This window comes from Schistocerca piceifrons, chromosome 1, assembly GCF_021461385.2.
Source record: "Schistocerca piceifrons isolate TAMUIC-IGC-003096 chromosome 1, iqSchPice1.1, whole genome shotgun sequence".
NCBI classification, from domain to species: Eukaryota; Metazoa; Arthropoda; class Insecta; order Orthoptera; family Acrididae; genus Schistocerca; species Schistocerca piceifrons.
Window position 1 is genome coordinate 395727689 of NC_060138.1, and position 18700 is coordinate 395746388.

General features: G+C 37.3%; 1 protein-coding gene across 3 annotated transcripts in view; it reads right to left on the reverse strand.

Annotated features, from left to right (window-relative positions):
* LOC124787031 (exocyst complex component 8) overlaps window positions 1-18700 on the reverse strand; it is a 111024-nt gene that overhangs the window by 75521 nt on the left and 16803 nt on the right. For all 3 annotated transcript variants that reach the window (XR_007015968.1, XM_047254307.1, XM_047254308.1), the window contains exon 4: window positions 1869-2011. Coding sequence is in view for 2 of the 3 variants with exons in the window: in XM_047254307.1 (XP_047110263.1) it covers window positions 1869-2011 (143 nt within the window). In the remaining variant the exon portion in view is untranslated. The remainder of the gene's footprint in view (window positions 1-1868; window positions 2012-18700) is intronic.

Here is an 18700-nt window from a genome sequence, read left to right on the forward strand (position 1 = left end):
GTCTAATTCCAATTACCATCCCACATTCAAAGTCTATTAAGTCCTATCATGCGGCCGTAATCATGTTGGACACTTTTTCATATGAACCACCTGTGTACAAGTGACAGCTCTGCCAATGCACTGCCCTTTTATACCTTGTATGTGTGATACTACTGCCATCTGTATTTGTGCATATCACTATCCCATGACTTTTGCCAGCTCACTGTATTTGGCAGCTTCATGAATTATTTTGCTGTACTAACTGAGTACTTAATCAATGGAAAGGATATGTTGCCTGTCTATATTAAGTACAGGTAATCAGTGTACCCACAGAACACCTCTTGTCCTGTTAGGAAATTTGACAATATGTTTCTTAAGTTTCCGACAATTGCTTGTCAGTCAGAAAAGGACACCACAGTTCTTTGTCACACTGTTAATAACATTTCGTAAATTTAATGTAATTTTCAATAGCAAGTGTACATAATCCAAAGTGTTTATCCTTTCCTGTGTGTTTTCTGGCAGAACAATTCATCCACAGACAGCCACAAACAAAGAGCAGCGTAGTGTGCAACTGCGCAACAAAATCTTCAAGGAAATGGAAATCAAGGTATATGCACCACGAATAAATTCATCCTTGACCACACCATATACAGAAACATCTCTGAAGTGTTTACAAACATGTACGTGAATATGCCTCTTGAATGAAGTGATATGTATGAAAATGATGGAGAAAAGAATGTATGCTGGTGCTAAAACGTAAAAACGCTGTTCTTGGATTATTTGATAAGTTTACATTGTTCATCTTTTCCACTGTTTCGCACATATTTGCTGCATCTGACTTATGAAATTCATAACCTAACATACTTTTTTGTGATAGGAATATGCATTTCATCTCACTCAAGAGAAAAAATAAAGCATGTATTAAGACGAATTACACCTGATAATGGACCTCACGGGTGGCTAGGCTGTATGGAAGGGACTTCTTGGTGTGGAACAGGTGACAGCTGCAGTAATCATTCTGCTCCCAACCTCTTACCTCATGGCTCATACCCCTGTAATAGATTCGATGCAAGACCTGTCCCATATATACTGCCACTACCATCTGCTCCAGTCTGGTCACAAACCTTGCCTACTCCATCAAAACCACGGCTACCTGTGAAACCAGTCATGTGATCTATAAGCTACGCTGCAATCACTGTGCTACATTCTATGTGGACATGACAACCAGCAAGCTTTTATGTACGCATGAATGGCCATTGACAAACTGTGGCCATGAAACAACTGGACCACCCTATTGCTGAGCACACTGCCCAACACGACATTCTTCATTTTAATGATTGCTTATGTGTAAATCTATCAGTGTTGTGAATAGTGTAAATAAATATGCTCATTTTAACCATGTAATAAGTGTTGAATTGTCTGTGCAACTTCCTACACCTACAGACAAAACAGAAATATTTTCTTAGATCACAACTCTCATTAATCTTGAAGACAGTTAATGATGGTACAATGGATCACATCAAGAAACCTTAACAAAATCTCAGTGAAATGAGAATTTACCTTGATGAATATCGATTGTAAAATGAACATATGATGTGTATAACAAACATATACACAGATTTCATGACTCTTTTAAGTGTTATTTACAACTGATGACAATTATTTATCACTTGTAATTCCATTTCACATTACTATATAGCACTTCATGAGTACATAAACACTTTATACAACAGCCTGTTAGTGTTTCTCACAAGTCCCATTAATAAGAAGACCACACATGATAAAAATTATGGGAGAAATTTTCTTGTGCTCTAAAGTTAATAATAATAATAATAATAATAATAATAATAATGGAAAGCAGTTGAAATGTACTGTAAAATTCAACAAACCTGTTAGGTATCCAAGTGGCTAGCATAAGACCATCACTAAGCAGGTATGCATGCACCCTTTGTAAAGCTGTGTTCTCAACTGGATCCAGCTCTAGTACATCACCCTCATGTAGAACAGTTCTCCCTGGTGTTTCTAGCAGTCCCTAAAAATTTCATTATACAGGTTCTATTTACATGTAGATCTTTCACAACACAAATTTCTTATTTTATTAATTGAGTTACCATAATAGCTACAAAGACAGCAATTAAAACAACGAATATACTCAATGACGTCACAACAAAAGAGTAATGAAGAGAAGGAAGTGAAATGTGTTTTATTCATCTCATAACGTACACAATTTCAGAACATATTTCTGATGTACAGGAGACATGTCAAGGTTACAATCTGCTTACTTAAAATTGTCACACTTACAGTAATACTTTGAGGAGCGTTTACTTACTTGCAATTTGCATCTACTATAACTATCATAAATTTTTATTCCATTTTAGGGATCCAGCTCAAAGTATCACTTCGTCCTTCATGAAATCTTCCACAGTTTAGTAGCATTGTTCAATTAGAAAATCATGTAACTTGCTTTTTAAAATATTTATCTTCATATTCATTATGTCACACCCTTTTATTGTGTTATGAATTTTCATGGCTATATACTGAGGAGTCTGAGCACACAGTTTTAAGCGATGGGAGGTGAGCATAAAAGTTCTCTTTATGTCTTGTGTCATGTGAATGTTCAAAATGATTTTTTTTTAATAGCTCAGTTCTGCAGCATAGGAAAAGAACCACCTCAAAGATGTATAAAGAGGGGACAGTTAATATTTTTAGGTCTTTAAATAATGGTCGACATGATGTCCTCAACTGTGCAGAGCACATGTTGCGAATGATTCTTTTTTTGCAACTTTAAAATTCGTGTAACATTTCCCGAGTTTCCCCAAAAAATTATTCCGCATCGAATAACTGATTCAAAGTAGCTATAATATGCTATTTTCCTGGTGGCCATATCAGTGGCACAGGCTAAAATTTCCATTGCAAATGCAAGGCTGTTTAATTTATTTGCTAGACATTCTATATGAGAATTCTAACTCAAAGTTCTGTCTAAGTTTATTCCCAGGAGCCTGACTGAGTCTTCCTTTTTTGATTGTTGTGAGTGATACGGATTTATTCAGTTTGTGACTGTTTGGTTTTAAAACTCATCATGTGGATTTTTGAAAAGTTTAGCCTTAAGCCATTTTGACTGAACCATGTTTCCAGGTTACTTAACGTATTCATGACTCTCTGTGGTATATTGTCAGAATTTTCATTTTCAACTAGGGCAGCAGAATCATCTGCAAACAGACTTCAATGAGTATTTATATTGAGAGGCGAGTCATTTACATAGAACAGGAATAAAATGGGTCCAAGGATTGAGCCTTGAGGAACACCTTGTGGCATAGTTTTCGACTCGGAGAAGTGATCTGCCCCATTTGATGTGATTACTACCCTTTGTTTCCTCTCCAAGAGATATGATTCAAACCATTTCAAAGCAACATCCCTTAATCCACACCTGTTGAGTTCGAAAAGCATCAGGGCATGGTTTACTGACTCAAATGCTTTTTTAGGATCACAGAATATTCCTGTGACCTTAGCTTTCCTATCTAGAGATGAAGTGATTTTTTCGATAAACTCATTTATTGCATCTACTGTGTTTTTGCCTTGTTGGAAGCCAAATTGGTTATGTGAAATATCATTCTGTGTGATGGAGCTTTGTATCTGTAAAGCAGCAATTTTTTCCAATATTTTTGATGCAACATGGAGTATAGAGATGTGGTGATAATTTCCCATATCATCTCTTGAATCTTTTTTAAACAATGGTTTTACTTCCGTATATTTCAAGAGATCAGGGAAGTAATCTTCTTCAAAGTATTTGTTTATTATGAGAGGGGGGGAGCTATAATGCTGTAAACTTTTTTAAAATTATTTTGGTGGGTATCCCATCCCAGCCAGCAGAGTTTTTGTCTTTTACGGAGAGTATGACATTTTCAACAAATTTTGCTGAACTGTGTTGAATTTTTTGAGACATTCACTGGTATTGCCTTTTAACCCAAAACCATTTACTTTCTGCTCATAATTTGCTATGTCTAAATCAGATTTTGCTACATTTATGAAGTACTCTTTGAAGCACTCAGATGTTTGGGCTGGATTTACAACCAATTTTGCCTTAAGTTTGATTTCTAAAATGTCTTGTTTATGATTTCGGACACCTAATTCAGACTTAACTACGTACCATACTGCCCTTGTTTTAGTTTTCTGCACTAGAATGAATTTGTTATTTGCCATTTGTTTTGAAGCTTTCACAACTTTTAAAAAAATAGTTTTATAGAATGTAACATATTTTACAAAATCAGGATCTTTGTTGTACTTCAGTTGATTGTGTAGTTTCCTTTTCCTCTCACTCGATATTTTTATTCCCGGTGTGATCCATCTTGTCTTACTTGATGTTTTGTTGCAATATGATCTTGGTGGGAAAGCTTCATTAAATACTTCAAGAAAACTGTTTAAGAATGTACTAACGTTATCATTTGTTGAATCACCATCACCAAAACACCACTTAACTTTATTTAGTTTCTCATACAATATTTCAATATTTGTTTTACTGAAACTTCTTTTGTTATATGTTTTTCTTATATTATGTTTATCAGTTTTTGGCAGTGAGACAAACGGGGCTTATTGATCAGGAAGTCCCAAGTCTAGACAGAATTTATGTACATTATCAAAGCAGTAATTTGTTACAATGTTGTTGATGTATGTTGCTGAGTGAATATTTTCTCTGGTGAACTCCAAAAAATTTAGTTTAAAACCAGACTTTTTAACTGAATCAATAAATGTTGTTGATTCTTTATTGTCATTTGCAGTGTTTATGTTAAAATCTGCTGATATTACATTTTTTTTCTTCATTTCTTTCTTTAGTTTATCTAGCATGCACTAGAATTTAGAGAGTAATGGTGCGACTAAAGTCCTTTCCAGAATTCTATAAATTGAAATGATCAACATCTTAAGGTCTTTAAGTTCTACGCAACAACTTTCAAATATGCAATCTTCATTTAGACAATTAAAATCTGTTTTCACTTCTTGGCTTACAGAAGAGTCCAGGACTATGTAGCAACCTCCGTGAGATTTTTCCTCCCTACAATAGCTGGTTGCAACATTGAAATTTTCAATTTTATTTAAAATATTTACTGTATTAGAGCTAAGCCAGTCTTCATTTAAACAAATAATTTTTATGACTTTACATTCTGAGAGAAGAATTTGTAACTCATCGAGTTTGTAGCTTAGGCTGCTGGAAGACGTAAAACTTAAGCCATTTATATTCCAGTGCATCAAATAAGAACTTTTGCTTGTTTTAATGGTATTAAGCATACATTTTCATAGACATTCTTTAGCAGATTTATTTTCAGCTAACAGGCTTTTTCTTTTAGATCCCCTCCAGTAAATATTAGTTTCCCTTAGTTTTAATGATTTTACAAACATCCATAAACATTTTGCTGAAGGTCATCGATCCTAATCTGTTTAGATGCAGTCCATCCTTGGCTAGACATTCCTTGCCCAAAAACTTATTTGAGTTTATAAATATTGCACCTAGTCTGTCACAACACTCATTAATTCTGCAATTGATTCAACCGATATAACTGTCACTTAGCAACCTCCTGTTTATGATTCCAATGATCACTATCCTGGAAGCAGGGTAAATTTTTCTGACTGATGCATCGAGCTCTTTTTGAAGCCCACTGTGGAGTCAAATGTCCACCAAACTGACACTATCGAGTGTTTAACTCTCTTTTAAATATAATCAGCGTGACTAACAAATAGATTCCCCTGTTTGATCATCTAATGAAAATTCAGGTAGCATTGAAATGTAGACCATTCCAAACAAACTACTGTACTTAGGAAATTAACAAAATTGTTAACATCCAGAAAATTTTAGCGATTATGCCACAAATGACAAGATTCCTCGAAAAATATCAGTGCCCCAAATCATGTGAAATTCAATATTTGCAGTCATGAAGATGATTGTCCCTTCACAGTTTCTGGAACTGACCATGAACTATGAATTAATAGAGTGCATGTATGATCATGAAAAGAAAGAAAAAGTATTATAATATAAAAAGGTGTATATGTGCACCTCATTACAGTTCTGTCAGTGTACATCATCAAAAGGTACTAATTTCCCACTGCTAAACAGAGTATTCAGTAATACTCAGTTGGTAGAGCACTTGCCCGTGAAAGGCAAAGGTCCCGAGTTCGAGTCTCGGTCCGGCACACAGTTTTAATCTGCCAGGAAGTTTCATATCAGCGCACACTCCGCTGTAGATTGAAAATTTCATTCTAGAAACATCCCCAAGGCTGTGGCTAAGCCATGTCTCCGCAATATTCTTTCTTCCAGGAGTGCTAGTTCTGCAAGTTTAGCAGGAAAGCTTCTGTGAAGTTTGGAAGGTAGGAGACGAGGTACTGGGGGAATTAAAGCTGTGAGGACGAGGTGTGAGTCGTGCACGGGTAGCTCAGTTGGTAGAGCACTTGCCCACGAAAGGCAAAGGTCCTGAGTTCGAGTCTCGGTCCGGCACACAGTTTTAATCTGCCAGGAAGTTTCAGAGTATTCAGTGTTGTGTAATTTGAATGCTCACTATTGTTATGGGTAATTACGCAACTCTCTGTTCTCTTGGTGAAGGAACTTATTTCATCACTGGGATCAATTTTTCCGTATTTTTTCCTCTATTTATTTTCAGTTTACTTTCTACTTTTGGGTCATGCTGTGTGACATAGCAACAGCTCACTCTGCCAACCCAGGCTTCTCAGTCATGTATGTTTATTTACAACTGTATATGCAGGATCTTGAATGTGTGTCTTTTGAGCAGTATAATTGGCTTTTATGGCAGCATCTTTGGACCTCACGTACAGAGGGATTATATGAAACTTGCGAATCCTTAGACCTCTGTCGATTTCCAAAACACAGAGAAAGATCTATGATGAGATTTAAGTGCTGAGTGTTGTAGAAGGTCTGAATGTGTCATAGATGGTCTGAAAACATTTTCATGCACACACTGCATGCTGTTCTTTTCTTAATCTTTTCTTACCTTCCTTGATACTGGCCATCAGTGAGATAAGGAAACAGGATTTATCAGCACATCCCAAATCCACAAACAACAGTAATACTTGCACTTTGACATTTGATACTGTTTTCACCTAAAACACTACATACCTCTCAACACTGACATATTTAGCAATCACATTCGTTTGTGTTGTAACTGCCAGGGTTGCCATGAACGAAAGTGATGTGGGACCGTTTGGGAGCAGCCCACGAACAAACAAAACCGACAAAAGGAAAGGACAGACGCGAACAACGACTGATGACCGAGCAAGACCCTATGAACAACACCACGCAAGAAGCAATGGGGTCACAAGCAGAAACCTCATGAATCAACAACATCCACTCATACATGGAAACAAGCAAAGTAAACACGCTGTCTGTAGGCAAGATATCGATAGACTCATGCGAATATCAGACTGCCTCGCTGAGCGAGAGGCAGGCGCTTAAATACGTGATAGGGTACGCCGCTATTGGCCGCTGGGACCACATGCTCCACCGTGGCATCCTCACATTATACGCAGGCCAGGAGCATGCGCGCGACGGCTGCAGAAACCTCTAGTGGTAATTGAGGTCCATGCTGTCTGGCGCAGATTTGAAACCCGCAGCACTCGGTACCAGAGTTTTGATAATGATAAACAGTCAGTTTCACACCTAATTCCACTTCTAATGGTTACTGCACTAGCCTGCCTGATCCACTAGGCATCTCAAAGAAAACATGGACTACTGTCACACAGTATTACCTCCCCAGAGGTGGGATTTTCTGTACTATCACCATGAAATGCAGTGCTGTCAGAAGTCTCCTCATAATTCCCCAAATAGCTTCCCACCAGGCTTACAACCACTAAAACAGTCTGGGTGGATGCCTTGGTCTTCCTTAATCAATTTTCTTACTGCAGGGTGGTGGTGTTTTGCACAACAGCACTATTATTAGATAAATCAGTATATTCATATGAAGTAAATTACATTGTGCTCCTTGGGTAGATGCAGATACACTAAACAAAAATTTACAGAATATCTGACATGCATAACTGTCAATGGCCAAAATAGAAGGCAAATTCCCAACCAAATCACAGCATCTCCACTCAGAGAATACGTTGCATTCTACCTAAAAGTCACATACTGAAGTTTGCGTACCACAAGTAGCACACACTCTGGAACTTCTACAGTACAGCATATATCCATGTGTTCCTGATCAGAAGGCAAATAACTTCAGTAGCCTGAAGCAGCTCTGTTTTGGTTAGGAAGATGGGTGCTATTATTCACCTACAAAACTTGTCCTGTGTGCCCTCTGTTTATGACATTAGCTAGAGAGAGAGAGAGAGAGAGAGAGAGAGAGAGCCTTAAAGTATTAAAATTTTATTTACAGAGCTGTAGGCAAGTTAGCTGTGTTGGCAAAGAAGCATCCGGTGGTATAGTACAAGTTAAGGCAGGTGCTCCACAGGGATCTGTGCTGGACCCTTCCTGTTCCTGATTACAATTAACAACTTGCCCTCATTAATTACATCCAGTACAGTAATACACGCAGAAGACACAATTATTCTTTAAAGTAGTAACAATCTCAGTAGTCTTAAAACTTGACTTTAAAATATGGTCATTCAAGCAACCTGAACTATATGTTAGAACAGCCTATTTTGCATTTTTTCACAGCTTAAAATCATATGCAATTATTTTGTGGGGAAACTGTAGCTGCGTGCATGACATATTTAATATTGTAGAATAAATTGTTACAATAATTATGAGTTTGTCATATAAAGCACACTGTAAAGCTACATATCCTGGACAAAAAAACACAATTGTGGTAAAAATATACAAATATTTGTTTTAATTCACATAAAGAAGCAGCTACCAGAAGTAACATGCAGAGAAAATGTACATCGTTAAAACACAAGATGTAATAAGCACATTTATACATGATACTTAACTCTTTACCTACTATTGAGCCTCTGATGTCCGTCTGTGATGTTTAATATCTTCTCTATCAGTAACTACACATTTTATTTTAATGAAATATGACTTTTCCTAATTTGTCAAGTTAGTCATAATTTTGGGAAAAAATTATAAAAATTTATCTATCACTTTGTGTTAAGCTGTTTGTGCACATTTTTTAACAACCAGATACCTGTCTGCGCAGTGTCTGTTACATCATTTGCCATTGTTGACTCACGCCAATATTCTTTCAGTATTCAACATTCCTCCTTGCGATAGGCACATGTTTATTTTGATACATTATTTCATAACATATGTCTGTTATACAAATTGAAAAACTATGGAGAAGAGGACTATCAGATGAGGAGATAAGCGAACTGTTAGAGCAGTATTCTCATTCTGAAAACCCACCTAGTGAATGTGAATCTTCCAGTGATGATAATGAAATAGATGTCACTGAAAACTCAGAACTACATGAAGATGATGATCATGAAGAATCCCTTTATGAAGTGGAGAATAACAATTTAGTGCAAATAATGATGAGTGTGACTTATTGTTTTCTCATAATGGGATTGAAATATGGGCTACAACACCTCAAGCTGGAATTGCTGGTTGGCAGAGCAAAAAGAATGTACTGAAAGAAGACCAGAGACATCCAAATTATTCTATTAAGAATTGTGATAATGAAGAGTCTTGTTTTAAGTTGCTCTTTCGTGTATCTCTCATTGACGAAGTGTGTATGTGGACCAACAAGGAAAGCTGAATCATTTACGAGGATGGGGTGAATATAGATATGCATGAAATGAAAAAGTTTCTTGGTGTTCTGATCCTGACTGGAGTTTATAAATCAAGAAGTGACGACATCAGGCAGCTTTGCAGTGTTGAGAATGGCCAACCACTGTTCAATGAAATTATGTCTTGGAACCACTTCCATGCTATTCTAAGGGTGCTGCACTTAAGACAATGCAGCAGCCCAATGTGAACAAAGGTAAAGTGACAAATTGGAACAAATCAGTAAAGTTTCTGAGATGTGGGAAATTACCGCTAGGAATGCCTACATTCCAGGATGGTGCATGACTGTGGATGAACAGTTGGTCACATTTCGAGGTCACTGTCTATTTCGACTATATATCCCATCAAAACCTAGTATATGCAGAATAAAGTTCTGGGCTATTTGTGACAGTGCAACAAGCTACTGCTGGAACATGAAAGTGTTTTTGGGGAAGGCGGAAGAAACAAGAGCCATGCAACTTGGAGAGAATGTTGTAAAAACCTAGGTGATTGAACTTTGACATAATATCACGTGTGATAATTATATATAAAACAAAGATGAAGTGCCTGCCAACTTCACTACACCTCAAGGACATGAAGTATACTCTACATTATTTCGTTTTCAACCAGATGTGATGGTAACCTCTTATGTTCCTAAGAAAAGCAAAGTTTTCACCGTCATTAGCTCTCTTGATGACCAATCAACAGTGCCATCATCACAAGTAAAGAAGCCTGAAGTTATAATGACATACAATGCCAAAAACGGTGGCATTGACACCATGGACCAGAAGATGTGATGCTAAAGTGTGAAGAGAAAAACAAGACGCTGGCCATTGGTGGTTTTCTTCAACATGATCAATGTAACTGTAATGAGTGTACGCATATTGGATAATGCTGGCAATCTATAAAAAATGAGATGTCAGACTTTCATCATCAATTTAAGAAAGCAACTAGAAGGAGTAAAGAAGTCAATGAATTCATTAGCAGTATGGGATCCAATGAATTCGTTAGTAGCACAGGATCCAGGAAGGGCAATGAAAGCACCAGCTAAGAAAAGGAGATGTGTATATCGTGTAGAGAAGAAAGATAAAGGAGTCAAATTAAATGTTATAATTTCACCAAACTTGTAAGCTCAGAACTTTCTATTATTGTTTATAGACATTGCGCAAATTTGCAATAAGAATAAAAGCCACCAGTAAAAGGGTAAAAATGGCTTTTTTAAGATGACAACTTTAAATAAATAAACTTATTTTAAAAGTATTTATTTCTCAAAAGTCATTCACATTGTAAGTAGTCAAAATAGTGTCAATTAATGTCAGTTTAAACAACACGAGCCTGAGAGACTCAACCATTAGGCAATACTATACAGATTTTCTTGTAAGCAGAGGGTTAAGATTGATAAAACCAGTTACCAGCTACGAACTCATGGGGCAAAAATTATTTAATGAGCTCTCAACAGCTGTACAAGATCTTCCTGTACGAGTGTTCAAAAACATACCACACGACTGGTTAACTGCCTGCCCTACTATTATACAAAGGAATTTATTACTTATAATACATGATCCAGTCACATTAATGTGACCACCACCTACATTCAACATCAACTCACAATAACCACTCACGGATGGTAGGCAGCAACACTAGCAGTGGAAGGTATATAAAGCATGTCAGAGGAACACCGAAAACAGTGCAGTCATTGTCATAATGCGGAAATGGAGCCCAAAGGGGCACAATTATTGGCTTTCGGGCCTAGGGTGGAAGCATTTCTGAAATGGCTAAGTTTGTAAACTGTTTGCATTTCGCCATGGATAAAATATACTGTGTGTGGCAAACTGGCGCTATCAAAATCTGTGGTGCACCGTGGGCCATAAATGACAAGGGTGAACGACTCTGTGGGGATGTGTGCAGGCAAATATACATGTAACTGTTGAGCAACTGACCACCCAGATGAACCATGGAGCTACCAAGAGTGTCCCCTCAACAACTGTTTAGAGAATGTTGCTGCATATGGATCACCACTGCAGGCATCTAGTTCATGCACCCATGATGCTGACTGATGTTCATCAGCAATGAAGCCCGGAATTTGCATGGCAGTACCACAACTGGACGTCCACTGGGTGGCAACAGCTGGCCTTTTCAGATTAATCACATTTTATGCTCCATTGGACAGATGTACAACATCAAATGTCTGAAACACCATGCAACAGTGGTCTGGGGAATGTTTCTGTGGCATTCACAGGATGATCTTATCATTCTGAAAGGGGATAATGGATCTCTTCTTGGGGATAATGTCCATCCATACATTTTATCAAATCAAACACCTTTCAGACATCTAATTTCCAAACATACTTTATCTGGCTACTAATTTTGGCGATTTACTATGCTGTCTTCAGACCTCTGACCAACATGTAGGAAGATTCCACCTTGGTTCCAGTCAAAATAGGGGCCAGCATTCAAATACTGTTATCTGCTGATTTCTGCTTGCTATATCAATCACTTCAACCACCACCAGCAGATTATGACAGAACAACAGCAAGACATAGAAACAAATGCAGGAACCACAAAACTACGGTGTGTTAGACAACAATAGTCCACCAAAAAGAAAGGAACATTCACTCTACACGGCTCATGTCAAAAGTACTGTAAGAAAAGAAAATACGCTGTAGAAGGAATGAACAACTGTTACAGTGGACATACAAATATAATACAATACGATATCCATGAATTACTTTCCCATTAGTAATCAATAGAATCTTATTCTAATTGATCAGGTAATTACAACTAGCTCGGACAACGTTACAGAATTCCCCAGTAAGTTCTGTGGTTTTGTTAATCAGCAACACACAGTATGTGGTGAGCCGAGAGTTCACTTTTAGAAATGAGCTAAAGTAATTAATACTCTCTGTAGATTGAGACACCACCATCTTTCCATCAGATAGTAAGTAGTATACCACTCATATCTAACATGACTAATTTTTTTACACACAGACAAGGAAGGGGGGGGGGGGGGTCTAATGAGTGGGGGCTGCAGCATTTGTTGGCATTTGCTAACTCCTGCTACATGGTTAACCTAAGACTCAAACCATTAGATTAGAACTTCCACATAGGGGGCTTGCCTTTACATACCAACACACACCTGAGCACTAAGAGATTGACACAGCAACTAAGCAGTCTGACAATGATTCTGAATCTGTGTCTACAGTAGCCCAAACTTCTGCAATTTATGGTATGTATCAAGATGGGATGGAAAAACAACATGGTTCAAGCACAATGTCTCTCCAGTAAAACAAGCCCATCAGAAAATTGAGGCACAGTTTGCAAGAGTAACAGAGGATGCAAAAATTCAAAAATTGTTCTGGATTGCTAGAAACTATCTTTTCTAGGTGGTGTAAATGACTGCATTGTAAAGTACACAAACCAAGAACTGGACAGAACAACAGTAGCTTATTCATGGAGTGCTCAAGACTGATTACAGACATACAGGATAAAGAAAAATTGCTGCACTTGCTGGTCGGCATGCGATTCCTCACCCCAATTCAAGACAAAAGTGTACCTAACAAAACCTAGTCTTGCCAATGTGATTTAAAAAACAAGGCTCTGGCAACACTGTAACAGCATGCAGCTTGACCAATGCCAAGAACAGATGGCATTAACTCTGCACTTTTTCTAGTAGTGCTCTCCCATTAGCCCAGCAAGATGGGGCAATGCCTTCAGAAATGGATATGCAGAGTCGCCGATGTTCAAATCACATTTGCATCAAACTTTTTTTTCCATTACAGAATCAAACTGTATCCAATTTACACATCCAGAATGCAATATCTTGGGTATTTCCTTCTGTTACTGTTTCCTTTATTGAAACATTAAGACACAACATGAGCTCCTTCCAAACATAAACAACCACTTTGTTTCATCCATTACATAAATAAAGCCAATATAAAATAATAGTGGATACAATAATAGCACCTGTACTCAATAAGGTACACTAGATTGTACATTATGCTACATCCAATAATTACATTCTGTACATCTGACGTCCAGGCTTATCTTCACAAAGCTGGTACGTACACGCACGAGCAATGTTCACTTCAGAGATGATGTTCAAAGTTTCCACCTTTCATTTGCAAACATTTTGTCATTTGCTGAATCATACTTTGCTGGACCCCACACAACACACCTGCATCTACCGCTGCCATAGTGGAATGCACACAAGCTATTAGTCATGTGCTTACATGGGTGGAGTACCATAAACCTATTCCTTTAAGTGTCCCCATAAATAAAAATCTATTGGGTTAAGGATGAGAAACATGGAGGCCAGAAATGGACCCCCAGGACCAATCCATTTCCATGGAAATGCTTCATTCAAATTGTTACACAGACTAATTCCATAGTGTGGCAGTGCACCATCCTGCTGAAACCATAGCTGTTGCCAAACACCAAGTGGAATGTTTTCTAATGCATCAGGCAAAGAACTGCAAAAACATGTATAATACAGGGGTGCACTGAACTTTTTTGGTGATATGTAAGGGCCAAAAAGTACTCCTCCCACAATTTCAGCCCACAGGTTTATGCCAATGTGTGCCAGAAATTCACGTTCATGGATGATGTGGGTTGTGTTCTAACCAATAATGGTTGTTGTGGATGTTGAAATCAACTTCACAAGTGAAGCTAGATTCATCAATAGATTTCACATTATTTATAAAATGCTTGTTATCTTCACTTTGTGCACAAGCTATTCACAATACTGTACTCATTGAATGCGGTCTTCTGGTTGCTGGTGTTGAGTTAATTTATAATGATACGGATGCAGTTCTTCGCTGTGCAACAATTCATCAACCAGTTTTTGAGATATCTGGAACTGGCTTGCAATATCACAAGTACTTCACTGAGGTGATTGGTGAATGGTTTCAAGACTAGCGTCCTCTGTTTGTGGAGTATGTCTAGTCCTTGGATGACCTCTGTCCATTACTTGTGGATGAAGATTACCTGTTTCCTAAAGGCACTGCTCCACACAACCAAAAACATAGTTATCAGGATGACACCTTCAAGGGTACTGTGCAGCATACGCACAAGCAGCATCAGCAGCTTGGTTATCAGATGCACCCAGCAGCAAAAGCATATTGAGTATTCATCGTTTGTGTATTCCATCGGGAAGCCACCCTTCGTGACCTTGACAGGACCAGTTATGGTTGTGCACGGCACGGTTAGCAGACACATGCATTCAGTTTAATGGATCCCACTTTAGATTAGATTAGATTAGATTAGATTAATACTAGTTCCATGGATCATGAATACGATATTTCGTAATGATGTGGAACGAGTCAAATTTTACAATACATGACATAATTAGGTTAATTTAACAACATACTTAAGTTAATATAACAACTTTAATTTTTTTCTTTTTTTTATTTTTTTAATATTTTTTCTTTTTTTTCTTAATTTATATCTAAAAATTCCTCTATGGAGTAGAAGGAGTTGTCATTCAGAAATTCTTTTAATTTCTTCTTAAATACTTGTTGGTTATCTGTCAGACTTTTGATACTATTTGGTAAGTGATCAAAGACTTTAGTGCCAGTATAATTCACCCCTTTCTGTGCCAAAGTTAGATTTAATCTTGAACAGTGAAGATCATCCTTTCTCCTAGTATTGTAGTTATGCACACTGCTATTACTTTTGAATTGGGTTTGGTTGTTAATAACAAATTTCATAAGAGAGTATATATACTGAGAAGCTACTGTGAATATCCCTAGATCCTTAAATAAATGTCTGCAGGATGATCTTGGGTGGACTCCAGCTATTATTCTGATTACACGCTTTTGTGCAATAAATACTTTATTCCTCAGTGATGAATTACCCCAAAATATGATGCCATATGACAGCAATGAGTGAAAATAGGCGTAGTAAGCTAATTTACTAAGATGTTTATCACCAAAATTTGCAATGACCCTTATTGCATAAGTAGCTGAACTCAAACGTTTCAGCAGATCATCAATGTGTTTCTTCCAATTTAATCTCTCATCAATGGACACACCTAAAAATTTGGAATATTCTACCTTAGCTATATGCTTCTGATTAAGGTCTATATTTATTAATGGCATCATACCATTCACTGTACGGAACTGTATGTACTGTGTCTTATCAAAATTCAGTGAGAGTCCGTTTACAAGGAACCACTTAGTAATTTTCTGAAAGACAGTATTGACAATTTCATCAGTTAATTCTTGTTTGTCAGGCGTGATTACTATACTTGTATCATCAGCAAAGAGAACTAACTTTGCCTCTTCATGAATATAGAATGGCAAGTCATTAATATATAATAAGAACAACAAAGGACCCAAGACTGACCCTTGTGGAACCTCATTCTTGATAGTTCCCCAGTTTGAGGAATGTGCCGATCTTTGCATGTTACGAGAACTACTTATTTCAACTTTCTGCACTCTTCCAGTTAGGTACGAATTAAACCATTTGTGCACTGTCCCACTCATGCCACAATACTTGAGCTTGTCTAGCAGAATTTCATGATTTACACAATCAAAAGCCTTTGAGAGATCACAAAAAATCCCAATGGGTGGTGTTCGGTTATTTAGATCATTCAAAATTTGACTGGTGAAAGCATATATGGCATTTTCTGTTGAAAAACCTTTCTGGAAACCAAACTGACATTTTGTTAGTACTTCATTTTTACAGATATGTGAAGCTACTCTTGAATACATTACTTTCTCAAAAATTTTGGATAAAGCTGTTAGAAGGAAGATTGGACGGTAATTGTTGACATCAGATCTATCCCCCTTTTTATGCAAAGGTATAACAATAGCATATTTCAGTCTATCAGGGAAAATGCCCTGTTCCAGAGAGCTATTACACAGGTGGCTGAGAATCTTACTTATCTGTTGAGAACAAGCTTTTAGTATTTTGCTGGAAATGTCATCAATTCCATGTGAGTTTTTGCTTTTAAGCAAGTTTATTATTTTCCTAATTTCAGAGGGAGAAGTGGGTGAGATTGCAATTGTATCAAATTGCATAGGTATGGCCTCTTCCATTAACAGCCTAGCATCTTCTAATGAACACCTGGATCCTACTATATCCACAACATTTAGAAAATGATGATTAAAAATATTTTCAACTTCTGACTTTTTGTTCGTAAAGTTTTCATTCAATTTGATGGTAATACTGTCTTCCTCTGCTCTTGGTTGACCTGTTTCTCTTTTAATAATATTCCAAATTGTTTTAATTTTATTATCAGAGTTGCTGATTTCAGACATGATACACATACTCCTGGATTTTTTAATAACTTTTCTTAATATAACAATGTAGTTTTTATAATTTTTGATAGTTTCTGGGTCACTACTCTTTCTTGCTGTCAGACACATTTCCCTTTTACTGTCATGTGGTAGGCTACTGACACGTAACAAAATAATATCTTGCTTATAAGCAATGAGAAACAGAAAATGGAAATCTAAAAAATAATAAAGGAACCCGACAACGATTTGAATCATGGTTCCACAGTAAATGCGGGTTGGATGTCCAGCAGTCTACTAAGGGAGCTATGAAAGCTGGTGTGGTAGTGTGGGGTGATACAAGTTCCTCTATACATTCTGATGTGCTGCATAATGTGACAGTGTTGCCAGCACCTAATTTTCATACATGTGTTTTCAAAATGCATCCTACAAGATTTTCTTAGATAAACTATTATCTTGAATCCGGATGGGGTTTGCACACAGACCTCCTAGTGCAGCATTTTTTGCTTGACCTTGTGTTTTGAAGAATTATATCTTCTCCTTGGTGTTTTGTACTTCACATGCAATACCAATAAGGTATGGGCCTCTGATTGGGCTGCACCAGATTTTTTGTAATTGTGTAAATGGGTAAATGGATGTTTCAAACTCTTCTCTAAGGTGAACAATTGGACAATAACCCTACAAGGGCACAGAGGAAAGAAACAGGTAATCTGGTACCAATTAGAGAAGTATTCCAATGAGTTTGTGAATGGCGCATGACAAGTTATAGTGTAGCAGCACTGAGAACAATAGATGACATTTGGAAGTGTTGCAAATTTAGCCAGTCTGTTCCAAATAAGAGGGCAAAATATGCACTTTGTGGTGCTAGTTTTACACCCAAAATATGGAAGTATCTGCATGATAGTCCATATCAAGTACCCAACGGTACAAGTAATGTGGTGATACAACAAATTTGACCCAATGACAACAAATGCAAAGATAAGATGATGGACAACTATTTTTCACCTATGTTAATCTCTAACAAATTGTGCATTAATCATCACTTCACAGTATTAGGTACTCTGCAGAGGAATACGAGGGAAATTCCACCAGAACAGCTATCAATAAAAGACGGGCAAGAAACAGCAGTTTTTTTTTTTTTTTTGGGGGGGGGGGGGGGGGGGGGAGAAACTAGATAACAATTGCCTCTTTTGCTCATATATTACAAACAAGAAAACAGAAAAAGAATGTACTAGTGTCATATATCATGCACAGTGATTATGGCATGGATGCTGACAAAGACAAGGCGAATAAACCTGAAGTAATGACATTCTGCTATCTCACTATTGGCAACTGCCTGAAATCAGAATATTCTGTTCCTAGAATAAGTAACTGCTGGCCTCTAACGCTACTTTTCAGCTTGCTGGACACAGGACCAATACTTAATCAAATAATATACAAGATGAATACAAATGACTTAATGCCAAAGAGGAGATTTCTTACAAAAGTGAGTATGGTGCTTACAACAGCACAAATGATCAAACATATGTCAGGACCGATGACCTGGGTGTTTGGTCCCCTCCCCCAAGCTAACCAACCAAACATATGTCAATTGCTAGAATATCACGCTACTTGAAGAAAATAAAAGGTGTTTTAGGTACCCACAACTTAGCCACAGCAGGAGGAGCAACTGAAACACAAGAAATATCTATATGGCACTACTGCCCAAGAAGAAAAAACAGGTACACACGCATCACTGCCATATTCATTCCAGTCACAAGCATCGGAACACGCAGCACTGAGT